This window comes from Papio anubis, chromosome 16 (assembly GCF_008728515.1).
Source record: "Papio anubis isolate 15944 chromosome 16, Panubis1.0, whole genome shotgun sequence".
Lineage (NCBI taxonomy): Eukaryota > Metazoa > Chordata > Mammalia > Primates > Cercopithecidae > Papio > Papio anubis.
The window spans coordinates 65,703,719-65,718,181 of NC_044991.1; the positions used below are offsets into that span (position 1 = coordinate 65,703,719).

General features: G+C 38.9%; 1 protein-coding gene across 10 annotated transcripts in view; it reads left to right on the forward strand.

The window, feature by feature from the left end:
* Positions 1-14,463, forward strand: part of RALGAPB (Ral GTPase activating protein non-catalytic beta subunit) — a 108,680-nt gene that overhangs the window by 53,620 nt on the left and 40,597 nt on the right. For 4 of the 10 annotated variants that reach the window (XM_009216130.2, XM_009216131.2, XM_009216134.2 and 1 more), the window contains 7 exons: positions 2,867-3,034; positions 3,486-3,600; positions 3,989-4,136; positions 7,853-7,917; positions 9,098-9,227; positions 10,730-10,738; positions 11,428-11,561. In XM_009216130.2, coding sequence (XP_009214394.2) covers positions 2,867-3,034; positions 3,486-3,600; positions 3,989-4,136; positions 7,853-7,917; positions 9,098-9,227; positions 10,730-10,738; positions 11,428-11,561 — 769 coding nt within the window. The remainder of the gene's footprint in view (positions 1-2,866; positions 3,035-3,485; positions 3,601-3,988; positions 4,137-7,852; positions 7,918-9,097; positions 9,228-10,729; positions 10,739-11,427; positions 11,562-14,463) is intronic. The other 6 variants (XM_009216132.2, XM_009216135.2, XM_003904751.3 and 3 more) reach the window with 3 other exon arrangements.

Consider the following 14,463-nt stretch of genomic DNA (forward strand, 5'->3'; position numbering starts at 1 on the left):
CTATTTATGTCATCTTATTTGAATCTTTTTAATATGGAGAGATTTTGAAGGACCACATAATTTGTTAACAAATTTTTAGCACAGTATTCACATGTAGGCAGTCCAGAAATAAGTCAGCTGTAAATCCTGCTTCCAAGGAGCTTATTTTCTGGGCAGAGCCACAGACAAAGCCATGTGTACACGTGACAATGATCAACAGGAATAGGATGTTGATGGGAGAGGTACAGATAATGTGGTATGGGCATTCAGGGGAAGAAGCAGTGCACATTTATTTACTCCAGGGGATTCAGGAAAGAGTTATGGAGGATTGAATGATTATGCTGGACTTTTAAAGGATGGTTAGTGTTTAGACTGTGTTAGGAAGTTGGTTAGGGTCATCTTCTCCAAATCTGTGGCTTCAGCCATCTTTGTTAATGCCTCTGCCATCCATTCAGTTGCTTAGGGCAGAAACGAAGAATCATTTTAGAATCCTCCTCTTCTGTATCTTTAGTTGATCAGCCAACTCCTGCCTTTCTACTCCTTAACCCTCTTTCTGATTGCTCTTTTCACTCTATCCACCATTATACTTTAGACTTTGTCACTTTTCTCCTAAACTAACTCATAATGGCCTCCCGTTCATCTTGACGCTGTTTTGCCTTCCTTTACTGATCATTCACACAGGTGCAGAAGTGAGGTTAATATCAACAGAGTATTTAGATATCTGCATACTTGTTAGGTTCTCAGGAGATAGAATTAAACTGACCCTATCAGAGGGAACTAAGTACAGAATTTTATGAATATGAAAAAGAATGGTATATACAGGCAACTAGGCAGGGTTATCTTAACTATAGGCACTTGGCTTTAAGCAACAGAAACCTTCTCAATCTGACTTAAGTAAAAGGAGAGTAAGTTGTGAGAAGCTAGTTATATTTATTAAATTCTAAGGTCAGAAAATGCAGTATGACCTCATGAAGAGCAGATACTCAAGGACCGAAACAACTTTATTCCTCTCTCTCTGTCTTCCTGGTCTCCCAGAACTGCTTCATTCTTCTCATCTCTGCAGATCATTTTCTCATATTGTAGTGTGCCACTGAGTTCCCAGTTTTCATTAGCCGGGCATGGTGGCACTCCCCTGTAGTCCCAGCTACTCAGGAAACTGAGGCAGAAGAATCGCTTGAACCCAGGAGGCAGAGGTTGCAGTGAGCCAAGATTGTGCCACTGCGCTCCATCCTGGGCGACAGAGTGAGACTCTGTCTCAAAAATAAATAAATAAATAAAAAGTACCCAGTTTTCGTGACCTTGGTCTAGGTGACCATCAGGGCCAATTAGTGTCTCTGAATTTTAATTATAGACTCCTGGGAAGGAGGATCTAATTAATCTGCCTGTCTCTGGTCTAGTCAGCTACAGTTGTGTAAGTAGGTCACATAAGGGTGTTGGAGCTCACCCCCTTGTTGTGGGGGCACGTTTCTCAGGAACTCTGGGCTGGGAAGATATCCTAAATGGTACTCTAGTAGTAGGGGAGAACGCTATCACCATGAACTTTCTGACTGAGCCATAAGAGTGAATGGGTGGTAGTAGGACAAACTAAAACAATAGATTCATGAGAGGGCAAGTGATCAGTTTAGTTTTGAATCAATTGAATTTGAAGTGCCTATGGGATATTTGTCAACAAATATTTATTAAGTCCTACTTTGTGCCAGATATTGTGCACAGAAGTACCATAGTAATCAGTAGACATCCAGATACCCAGTAAGCTTTTGGCTAACAGATCTGGAGTTCAGTTGAGAGGTGTGGGTTAGAATGATTTGATTATATTTAGTGACTTAAGAAGTGTTTAAAATCAGGTTAGTAAAAGAGAGAGCTTCCAGAACTAAGGTTGTCAGACTGAGGAACACCATCATTAAGAGGCAGGTAGAGTAAGAGGACCTGTGAAAGAAAATGGTCATAGAAATCAGGGAAGCACAAGGAGACAAGGGAGTAGTCAAAGGGTTGAATGCTTTCAAAAGGCAGAGTGAGTTAAGAATTAATCATGTCTCTTGGATTTGGCAATCGAGAGCCCATTGGTTATTTGCTAGTATGGTTTTAGTTGAGTTCTAGGGAGAGAGATTGAAATGGGTTAAGCAATAACCAGTAAGTGATGAAGTTGTTTCTGAAGAGTTTTGCAGAGAAGAGAAACTCGCCTCACAGTAGAAGAGTATAACAGTGTAGTTGCTCTTGAGTAATGGGAGATTGAATGCTTAGTAAGTTGATTAGAGTTTGGGGGTGGAGTTAAAAACTAAGGTATATTCAGGCATATTCCTAAAAGGAATCTTATTCAGGTGACCTTCATGATGAATACAGAAGATCAAATGCAGGTTTCTTTCTTTCATTGTCCCCCCAAAAATAATGGGGAAGGGACAAAAATGAAAACATACTTTTTTTCCCTAGGAATTACTAAATGTTGCAACATTTTTCTGTTATGGAATTTAACTCAGCAATTCCCCCAGTTTATTGAAAAGTACTGCAGCCTATTGTTTTGTTTTGTTCTGGTTGCCTTATTTGCAGGCCCCTAGAACTTTGAGTTGCAAGACTTAAACTTTGAGAAGGTGCAATAGACATGAATGGTTTTTTTTCTTCATTAAGAAAGATGATTTGGGTCTTAGTGTATATAATTCAGAATTGTTTTAATTCCAGTAATACCCTTTAAAGGGTAAAATTCCAGCAATTCCAGTAATACCTTTTAAAGGGTAAAATTCTAGTAAATTCCAGTAATTCCAATAATGCCCTTTCTTTAAAGGGTAAAAATAGTGAAGAGTGGAAATAGACTTTCAGATAACTATGTAGCAAATAATAATTATGAAAACTTTTGATTAGCAGTTTGTTTAAAATTTTTTTCTTGCTTTCCTAGATTTTACATGCTTTTAATTCAAGGTTTGCAGATAAATGATTATGTGTGCCATCCTGTCTTGGCCAGCGTTATTCTAAACTCTCCTCCTTTGTTCTGCTGTGACTTGAAAGGGATTGATGTTGTGGTTCCTTACTTTATTTCAGCTCTTGAAACCATTTTGCCTGACAGGTAAGCTATCATTCTCTGCTGTTATATCAACTGTCTGATTTGGCCTGGTCTGTTGGTGCTTCCTCCCCAGTTTCCTAATGTATCCTGTCTAGTCGTCTTCATAGTCCAAGAGAACTCAGGCCACATTTAATGAGTGTAGTGTGTCCAAACGCACCTCATCCCTGAACTCCTTCAGTTCTGATTTGTCTGTGGGCTTGTTGAATTGTTTTTGGCCTGGTCTAGAAGGGTGAGAACAACTCCAACACAGAGGTCTTACCTTTGTAGAGTAGGCCTTACATTTTAGATAAAGAAATCGATCAACTTCTAGTTTAATTCAGTAACAGTTTAACTTAGAAATACACAATACACATATACACAATGCTAGGATTTGGAAAAATTGGCATTATATGTATTTGGCAGTAGCTAATGTACTGTAGTTCAAAAATACTAATATCTTTTTATTTTTTGGCAGAGAGCTCTCAAAATTCAAAAGCTATGTAAATCCAACAGAATTGCGAAGATCCTCCATTAATATCCTACTTTCTTTGTTGCCCCTCCCTCATCATTTTGGCACAGTCAAATCTGAGGTAATGTTTTGTTAAAGTTTTTTTATATTCTATATTCTGTTTTGTGTACTAATTTAAGTCAAATCGAATGTTAAAAATGGAACAGGGGATGTTTTATTTTTCAACTCAAGTTATTTCATTCAAGTTATTTCAAGTGAATTAACAAAGTTTACTTGTGATTTGTTTTTTTTTTTTTTTTCTCTGTCAGTTTTTCTACCAGTTTTCAAGCAGTTACAGGCTGAGGACATCTATTAACATATTGAGTGTTAGTGACAGAGTTAGCACAGTGGCTAATATTAGACTGAAAGCCTTTCTCATTAGACTGATCTGTTCCTCCACTCTGGCTATTCCCACATGGGCATCATGAGCTGCAACAGCTGATGTTAAATATTATTTGCTTTTTCCATAGGTGGTCCTGGAAGGAAAGTTTAGTAATGATGACAGCTCGACTTATGATAAACCAATAACTTTTCTGTCCCTGAAGTTGAGACTTGTGAATATATTAATAGGTGCCTTGCAAACAGAAACGGACCCCAACAATACCCAAATGATATTAGGTTTGTATTCACACATTATGTTGTAAGTGAAACCCAGTACTGTTGACTGCAGGCCTGATGAGTCGGCAGTCAGTGACCGGAGCCTAAACCTAATGTAGCTCTACTTAATCTGAATCAGAGGCACAGTTAGTTTTTTAATGTAAGAAAATTTAAAGCGGTGAGATGAGGGAAGTGTTACAGTTGTCTTGGTTGGCCATTTTATTTGTGCTTTTGCTTTTCTTTCTCTTCTCCCTTCTCTCCTTTCTCCACTCTTTGCCTCTCCTTCCCATCCCTCTCTTCTTTCCTCCTTTCTTCCTGCCCTCCTTTCTCCTGCCTCTTTCTCTTCCTCCTGCCTCTTCCTCTTCTTCCTGCCTCTTCCTCTTCCTCCTGCCCCTCTTCTTCCTGCCTCTTCCTCTTCCTCCTGCCCGTTACTTACAGGTCTCGTCAGTCTGTACTTTCCTCCTAGTCCTTTTTCTCTAGAACATAGTAGCTCATGATTTCTTCAGAACCTTACTTTGTATCCCTCCTGCTGGGATGTTCTTTCCCTAGATTTTTGTTTAGCTTTTCTTCATCATCTTCTTAGAGAGAGCTTCCCTAACAGACTTTGCTAAAGATGATCTTATTTCATAATTTTTTTCACAGCACAGAACCTGAAATTATTTTGTTTGTTTAAATGCTTGAACTCCCCCCTTTTTACATGTTTTTCAAAATATATCATAAGGTATTTGTTGATTGACAGATCTATTGTTAGCACTAAGGGACAGACAGTCTTATCTCCCTGAAAATCTTCAGAGAGACTCTGATGAACAGAGGAATTCTTCTTTTCTTCCTCTAATATGATGTTCAAATTGGGTAAACAGCAATGTATTACATTTGCAAGCAAAGGGTTTTCAATTGTTGCTTCTGTGTCTCAGTGCCACTGAAGTGCAACCCTGGGTATTGAGATCACCACCCTTGACAGTGGAAGCTCTTAGGAAAGTAGGGCTTTCCTCAACCACATAACAGGAGTACCCACTGAACCATGTGAATGCAAATACCATCCCAGCCCACAAACCTGGGTGGCAGTTAGAACTCCCTACTTATGGAGCAATTGATCTCTGAGAATGCTTTGACCTTGGCAGTGGTTAGAGGCTTGCTTTCTTCCCTTCATTAGCAAGACAAGAATTAGGCTTCTTCCTAGCATCTTAGATTTTTATCTGTTCAAAAGTGGGATCAGACATTCTGTTTAAGCCCTCATGCCCCTGAGGAGGTGGGGTGTATGTCCTTCCGACAGGAACACAATCCATGAAATGGTTTCTAAAAGGCCTCTAAAACAGAGAGAGAGAGATCCTGAAGAGATGGGTCACAGTGGCCAAGAACCATATTTATCCAGAGACACCTAATTAATAGGTGACTAGAATTGTCTGTATCTGGGCAAAAAGTTTTTTAGGGTTTCATAAGTCTCAAAAGCCATTAATTGTGGACACAATTTTATAGACTCACAAATGGAGTTTTTTGCCAACTCCCTGAGCTGTTGAGATCCACATATAACTTTTTGATTCCCTAAAAATAGCCTACTATTGACCAGAAACCTTACTAATAACAGTTGATTAACATATATTTTGTATTTTATGAATATTATTAATATATACTGAATTTTTACAATAAAGTATGCTGGAGAAAAGAATATTTTATTAAGAAATACGTGGTGTAATCCCAGCACTTTGGGAAGCCGAGGCGGGTGGCTCACGAGACCGCCCTGGCCAACATGGTAAAACCCCGTCTCTACTAAAAATACAAAAATTAACAGGGTGTGGTAGCACATGCCTGTAATCTCAGCTACTTGGGTGACTGAGGTAGGAAAATGCTTGAACCCAGGAGGCGGAGGTTACAGTGAGCTGAGATCATGCCATTGCACTCCAGCCTGGGCAATAAGAACAAAACTTCGTCTCCAAAAAAAAAAAAAAAGGCTGGGCGTGGTGGCTCATGCCTATAATCCCAGCACTGTGGGAGGCCGGTGGGAGGTGGGTGGATCATGAGGTCAGGAGTTCAAGACCAGCCTGGCTAAGATGGTGAAACCCCATCTCTACTAAAAATACCAAAAAAAAAAAAAAAGGCCAGGCATGGTGTCAGGCGCCTGCATGTAATCCCAGCTACTCAGAGGCTGAGGCAGAGATTTGCTTGAACCCGGAAGGTGGAGAGATTGCAGTACGCTGAGATCATGCCACTGGACTCCAGCCTGGGTGACAGAGTGAGACTCCGTCTCAAAAGAAAATCATAAGGAAGAGAAAATATATTTCTAGTACTGTATTTATTGATACCATAAATTGTTTATAAGATAAATCATCTCAACTGTTGGACAGTTGCAGCTGTAGACCCCAATATACAGTACATATCAAGCAACTCAGCTTTTTCTTGTAATGTCATGACTTTTGTCTGCTTCTTGGGAGCACTTCCAACATCACTAGTGGCACTTCCTATGGGTCCCATGGTGTTAGTCAAGGTTCATGGTGTTGCAGTAAACATGATGAAAATATGTGAGAACCATGGATATTGCAGTATTCAGTCTATGAGAGAGATGAACTACTCACATGGAGATGGTTAACATCACATTGTATTTTAAGCAGGATACTCATTAACACTTGAGCTCACCCCAGTAACAACAGGAGGAGGCTACAAAATGATTGCAGTAGTACAGTATGTACTACAGTTAATTTTATGCAGTTATTTAATACTGCAACTTAGTTTACATTTCTCTGGACTGCAAATGGCATCATGTATGGTCTGTAAGTGTTTGTGTACGTAAGTTTTTTGATAAATTTTAGCTTTTTATTTTTTATTTATTTTTAGAGACAGGGTCTTGCTTTGTTGCCCACTCTGGTTTCAAACTCCTAGGACTTCAGGCGATCCTCCTGACTCGGCCTCCCAAAGTGCTAGGATTACAGGCGTGAGCTAGTATGTCCAGCCAGTTTTAACTTTTTCTAATTTTTAAAATATTTCTTTTCTTTCTCTCTCTTTTTTTTTTTTTCTTTTTGGGATGAAGTCTGACTCTGTTGTCCAAGCTGGAGTGCAGTGGTGCAGTCTCGGCTCACTGCAGCCTCCGCCTCCCAGGTTCAAGCAATTCTTCTGCCTCAGCCTCCTGTGTAGCTGAGAGTACAGGTGCACACCACCACGCCTGGCTAATTTTTGTAATTTTTAGTAGAGATGGGGTTCCACCATGTTGACCAGGCTAGTCTCCAACTCTTGACCTCCCGCCCCACCTTGGCCTCCCAAAGTGCTGGGATTATAGGCATAAGCCACTGTGCCTGGCCATTTTTTTTTTTTGTTTTGTTTTGTTTAAATATTTCTAGGCTATGCAGTTTGGGAGTTTTTTCAAATTGTCACAGATCTCCAGAAAGCTTTCTAACATGTTTATTGAAGAAATCTGCATATGGGCCAGGCACAGTGACTCACGCCTGTAATCCCAGCACTTTGGGAGGCCAAGGTGGGCGAATCACGAGGTCAGGAGATCAAGACCATCCTGGCTAACACAGTGAAACCATGTCTCTATTAAAAAAAAAACAAAAACAAAAACAAACCACCTGCATATGTACAGTTCAAGCTCATGTTGTTTAAGAGCCAGCTGTACTTTCATGGGTATTTCAGGAATGCTCAACCAAAATTATATTCTTATCTCTACTATTAATCATTTAAAATGTTTTAGCCATTTTAGTGTTCTTGTGTATTTTATATAAAATACTGTTTTGTTGTTGTTGCAGGGGCAATGTTAAATATTGTTCAAGATTCAGCACTTTTGGAAGCCATTGGTTGCCAGATGGAGATGGTAAGAAGCATACATGTAATCTGTCAGAGAATATCACTTTTGGATTTTATGTAAATTATATTCCAAAATGTCCATCTTTGTGAATTTTAAAGGCCTTTAGTTTGTAAATCCTGCTCATTGGCTCAGAAGGATTCTTTTTAAAAATAACATATATTTTGAGGTTTACTTTTCAGTGCCTCATCAGCTGTACATCAGGTTCCCAAGAGATTCTGTATGAGAGAAACTACAGCTAAATCCAGTCTTTATTTCTGAACAGTATCTACTTAAACTCTTACTTGTTTTGCTGTGGTGGCAAACTTGGTGGAATAACCTAGGAAAAGTCCTAGCCAGCAGGCAACTACTTTAACTTTTTCTTTCCCATCAATTCTTTGTAACCCCTCTAGACCTAAGTTTACAGGTCCCTCAAAGCACCAATGCTTCTAAATCAAAAATGCTTCTCAGAGACTTCCAGTGCTCTCTGCTTTGTCTTCAAGATATATCATCCCTATACTTGGAGTAGAGGCAAGAGAATGGGGGGGTTAATAGGGTATACTGGGGTAAGTTGGGTATATGTAGTAAGTTGAGTAGATGTAGGATGGGTGATCAAATTATTATTGAGGAAATTACATTCGTGTCTCAGTAGATGGTTAATAATAATTTACTGATCTGAGTATAATGAACTGTGTTCATATGGGGGAAAAACGAGGGAAGTCTAACAGATAGGTTTATTAGCCCCTATACATATGGGACTTAATACTAACCCTGGTATTTTATTGTTTGTGTTTTCTGATATAACTATATTTGAAAGTTGCTGTTTGTTTATTCATGCTTTTTAAGCTTATATTTCTGTTCTGAAGTTTTGCTTGGGAGGCACTAGGGTATTTTTTTTAAGGACCTGGAATCTAGTGAAGTCTAGTAAAGATGAAAAAGCTGGGCCAGCCCTTTGTAAATAGTGGCAAAGAAGACCCCAGTATGGGCACCTGTAGTAGTCAAACCCTTCATACCCTCCAGTAGATGTATCTATGTAAAAAAATACCACAGTGGTTTTAATCCCTTGTCAATTTCTATCTATTACTATCAGTTTGTACTATTCAGTTGGCACATTCTGCTTTATCAACATGGTTTTTAATGATTGACCTTTCTTTATACTCATAAACTGTGATGTAACCCTCAAACACTTGATTCATTTTCATTTGACTAGGGTGGTGGAGAAAATAACCTGAAGAGTCATAGTCGCACCAATAGTGGTATTAGTTCAACAAGTGGTGGAAGCACGGAGCCCACGACTCCCGATAGTGAGAGACCTGCTCAAGCTCTCTTAAGAGATTATGGTTAGTCGTGTTTCTTTTGAAATTCAAAGTTTAATAGAATGACTTTAATGCTTACATTTATAAAACAAAAACATTAAAAATTTTAATGTTCATGTTTTTTATGTACCTTAGTGTAGTAGAGAGGATGTCAGTCTTAAGCTAAGAAAAAGAAAACAAATCTTTTTAATTTAGCTGTATAGCTTTTGGGTAGTATATTAGATTTGGGGTAGTATATTAGATTTTATAATTGATGGTAATGGGTGATCAGGAAACATTTCTGAATTCTCTACTATGTGTGGTGGTAGAGAACCAAGTAAGATGTGGGCTCTGCCTCAGAGCTCACAGTGTAGTGGCAGAGATGTCCAATAAGGCAGTTATTGCAGTGTGGCAAGGAGGGTGATGGGGGATGTATTAGATAGCAGCCCAGAGGAAAGCGTGTCTTCATGTTAAAACCTGTGTACCCCCTACTATAGCTCACTAGATTCATTAGCCCTGAAACATTTTTTTTTTTTGTCCTGCCAACTAAAACATTTGCCAGCCAAGCATCCTATACAAGGTTGTCCCCTACCTTGGGCAGTTGTTTTATGGGTTCTGTGAGTTTGTGGGTACCTTTATGTTTTTCTGCACAAGTACTAACGGTGTATTGAATCTATGAGCACTTATCCAACTAGATTGGAGTGATATCTAGATTCTTAGATGTGAGTTTAATTTTTTAATCATCTGGAGAGTTCATGAGCCATGTTCATGAGGTTCATGAGGCATGTCATGAGCCATGTTCGTGAGTTGATGAATTCATGAGGCATGTTTCTATGGTTTAAGTTTGCAACAAGTATCCTTGAACATGTCAGATATATAAAGCCATTATGTGGATATTTGACACATTTAAATATTATATTTGTGAAGAAGTTATTTAAATTATTCACTGTGTATGTAGATTTAGGCATTCTATAGGTTGAAAATTATTTTTCATGCTTTCTAAAACATCTTTAAGCTAAATAAATTTTTCAATACTAGCTGGGGGCAGTGGCTCACGCCTGTGATCCCAGCACTTTGGGAGGCCAAGGTGGGCGGATCACCTGAGGTCAGGGATTCGAGACCAGCCTGTGAAACCCTATCTCTACTAAAAATACAAAAATTAGCTGGGGATGGTGGCAGGCAACTGTAATCCCAGTTACTCGGGAGGTCAGGGCAGGAGGCTCGCTTGAACCCGGGAGGCAGAGGTTGCCGTGAGCCGAGATTGCGCCACTGTATTCCAGCCTGGGCAACAGAGCAAGACTCCATCTCAAAACAAAACAAAACAAAAACAAAGAAAAAAAGAAATTTTTCATTACTGCATGTGTTCTAATATAAATGTTTTAAGTGATTATTGTTTGTTTTAGCATTTTGAACTGGTGTTAGTGAGCTCTGCTTGTAATGTCGTAAACTATTTTTTACTAAGAAATCCTGATTTGTGTTAGTGTCGCATGAGTGTCTCTCTTTAATGATCATTCCTTTTTCTGTTGTCACTGCCCTCTTTCTGATAGGATCGACAGGTATAATGTCCCTAAAGCTTCCTTTATAAATTCAGTTTAATTTGTCCTTATTTAATTTTTCCTAATTTCCTACTAGCTAACTAGTGATTGCTTTTAAATATAGATTGGAGCCCAAATAAAAATACGTGTGGCTTGGTTATTTAATTTTTTTAGAAGTATTAAAGTAATCCTGGAGAATTAAATGTTAAAGTGTGTTTGAAAAGGCATTGCATGTGAGTTTTGATGGCTTAAACCCTGTAAGTAATTTCAACAGATGCTTGCTTTAGAGTACTTCCCAGCGTCTGAGGAGGCTGTAAAATTAGAATTCTTTCCTCTATAAAGTTTGAAGGAAATGATTGATAGCCTTTTCATCACTCTTTTTGAAAATGTACCTCTCTATGAGTTGATAATTTAGAAACTTTAAGATTTACGTTGTTATAAAAATGACACTGAAACTGCCAAATCCCACAGTTGTGTGAAAGTGCATGAACCAGGAGCTAGAAGCTGCTCTGGTCTAGCACATATGCCTGTGCACTGTGTAGTTGGGCTTGGCACTCAATCCAGTGGGGTGGGGAACATAGCACTGTGTGGGTGCCCGTCGTTCTCACTGTGGCTGCTGTGGTCTGTGCCTAGTGGATGCTGTGCTTCTCGTTACTAATGCTTAGTTGTTTTCCCTCCCTGTGGGATGTGGCATTGGGGTTATATCCTAGCTCTTAATACAGATTCAGCTGCTGGGCTCCTGATTCGCAGCATTCATCTCGTCACCCAAAGACTCAACTCCCAGTGGCGCCAAGACATGAGCATATCACTGGCAGCTTTAGAGCTCCTCTCTGGCCTTGCAAAGGTGAGGAAGACAGTCCTTTTATTTTAACCCAACAGCCTTGGGCCGTGGTTCTTTTTTCTGTATCTCTTGACCCCTTGTGTGGGTATTTTAGTGTTGCTCATACTCAAACATAGTTTATATCCAAAGTGTGCAAAGTTAAGCCTCCAAGTGATATTCTATGAAATGAACTTTACTTTTTAAAATAGATTCAAAAAGTATGAATGAGATTTTTACTGTTAAATTATAGGAAACATTTCAATACTTGTCATTTATTTATTTGCATATGATAATAAAATACATATTGATTTTGTAAAAAATGGTTATCCTAATGTATACCATTTGGGATTACCTGTGGCTCTGCCATCCTCCATTATCAGAGATAAGTGAAAATTGGCTACACTTTTTTTTTTTTTTTTTTTTGAGACAGAGTCTTACTCTGTCGCCCAGGCTGTAGTGCAATGGTGCAAACTCAGCTCACTGCAGCCTCTGCTTCCAAGCAATTCCCCTGCCTCAGCCTCCTGACTAGCTGGGATTACAGGCATACGCCATCACAGCTAGCTAATTTTTGTACTTTTAGTAGAGATGGAGTTTCACCATGTTGGTCAGACTGATCTCGAACTTCTGACCTCAAGTGATCCACCCGCCTTAGCCTCCCAAAGTAATAGGATTACAGGTGTGAGCCACTGCACCCAGCCTTAGCTACACTTTTCAGATTTCTTTCACAGCCATTATTTCAGTTTTGTGGAAACTTAGAACTTGGTGGTCATTTGTGCTTTTCTAAGTGTATTCTTTCTTTTGAGATGAAATTTGTATAATATAAAATTAGCCATTTAAAAACAATTCAGTGACTTGACACATTCACAGTGTTGAGCAACTTCTACTTATAGGTCTAAAATGTTTTTATCATCCCTAAAGGAAGCCCCATACCCATGAAGCAGTTTTGCTTCAGTCTACCCACCCCACTCCTCTGACAACCACCAGTCTGCATTTCGTCTCAATGGATCCACCTATTCTGGACATTTCATATAAATGGAATCATACAATGTGTGACCTTTTGTGTCTGGTTTCTTTCACTAAGCGTAATGTTTTCAAGTTTCATTTATGTTGTAGAATGTGTCACAACTGTATTCCCTTTTATGATTGGATAATATTTCATTGTGTGTATATACCCCAGTTTATCCGTTTATCAGTTGATGGACATTTGGGTTGTTTTAATCTTTAGGCTGTTGTCAGGTAGTGCTGCTGTGAACATGTATGTACATGTATTTGTTTGAATACCAGTTTTCAATTCTTTTGAATGTACACCTAGGAGCAGAATTACTGGGTCATACAATAACCCTATGTTTAACTTTTTGAGGAACTGCCAAACTGTTTTTCATAGTGACTGAATCATTTTACATTCCCAATGTATGAGAGTTTCACTTTCTTTGCATTTTCTCTAACGTCTAAGTGTTTTCTTATCAGTAAGATGAGCAGGATTATCTTACATATAATATATAATTGAGGAAATATAGAAAATATTTTGTGAACAAAAAGTTGATGAACAGGTGCTACTGTCTGGGATGATACGGTTCAAATCCTCGTTTTTTAGTTGTGGGAATAGGTGTCAGAGGCTGTGACTTACCTAAGCCATAAGAAACAAAATAAGCGATAAAACCTAAGGTGTTCTTACCACCACTTAGAGTTTACCTCAAAGATCCTCCAGAATGGACATTGTAATTTTGCGAGAAGCACTTACTGGTACAGAAAATAAAAAAACAGCCATTTGTGAGACACACAGGACCGCACTGCTGTCTTTGAGAGCAAGGTACTGTTTCCTGTGACCTTTAGGACACTCAGTAGTAAGGAATAATTAGTCCTAGATGGAGCACTGCTCTGGACCTGCCTAACAATTCATAAAGGGCTAACACTTCCTGATTTCATGATTTACTGTAAGGCTACAGTAAATCAAAACAGCCTGGTATTGGCATAGGGGTGGACAAATGGATTGGTGGAAGAAAATAGTATATCCATACATAAGTGGTCATCTGATTTTTGGTGCAAAGGTAATTCAAAGGAGAAAGGATAGTCTTTTCAACCAGAGGTACTATAAAACAATTGGATATTCATATACAAAAAACAAAAAATTTTGATTCATACCTTGCACTGTGAACAAAAATTAACTCAGACTGGCTGGGCACGGTGGTTCATGCCTATAATCCCAGCACTTTGGGAGGCTGAGGCAAGATGAGATCAGTCTGGGCAACATAGTGAGACTTTGTCTCTGTTACATAAATATATATGTATAAACTAAACTATAAAACTTCCAGAAGAAAACAGGAGAAAATCTTTGTGACCTTGGGATAGATTTCTTAGATGTTACGCTGTAGAAGAACAAACTGGTATGTTGGACTTCAAAATTTAAAACTGCTGTTCTTTAGTAAACACTGTTAAAAGAATGAGATGACAAATCACAGGCTGGGAGGAAATGTTTACAAAGCATATATTTGATGAAAGATTTGTATTCAGATTACATAAAGAACTCTCAGAACTCAATAATAGCCTTTCCTTTTGGTGGTGCACAGCAGCAATATGGCAGTGAAAATTTCTAAGAAGAGGAAGTTTGATAGCATCTTAAGAAGTAAACTGAGCGAGTTCTTCACTCAGAAGCTTGCAGAAGGTGACTACTCTGGGGTTAAGGTCCAAGTTGTAACAACCAGGATAGAAATCACTACCTTAGCCTCCAGGATGCAGAATGTTCTTCGTGAAAAGAACCACCGGATCTGTGAATTGGCCGAGGTAGTTCAGAAGAGGTTTGGCTTCCTTGAGGGCAGGTAAAGCTTTATGCTGAAAAGGTGGCCTAAAAGAATTCTCTATGCCATTGCCCAGACAGAGTCTGTACTGTAAACCACTATTAGGGTTTGCTGTGAGGAGAGCCTTCTGT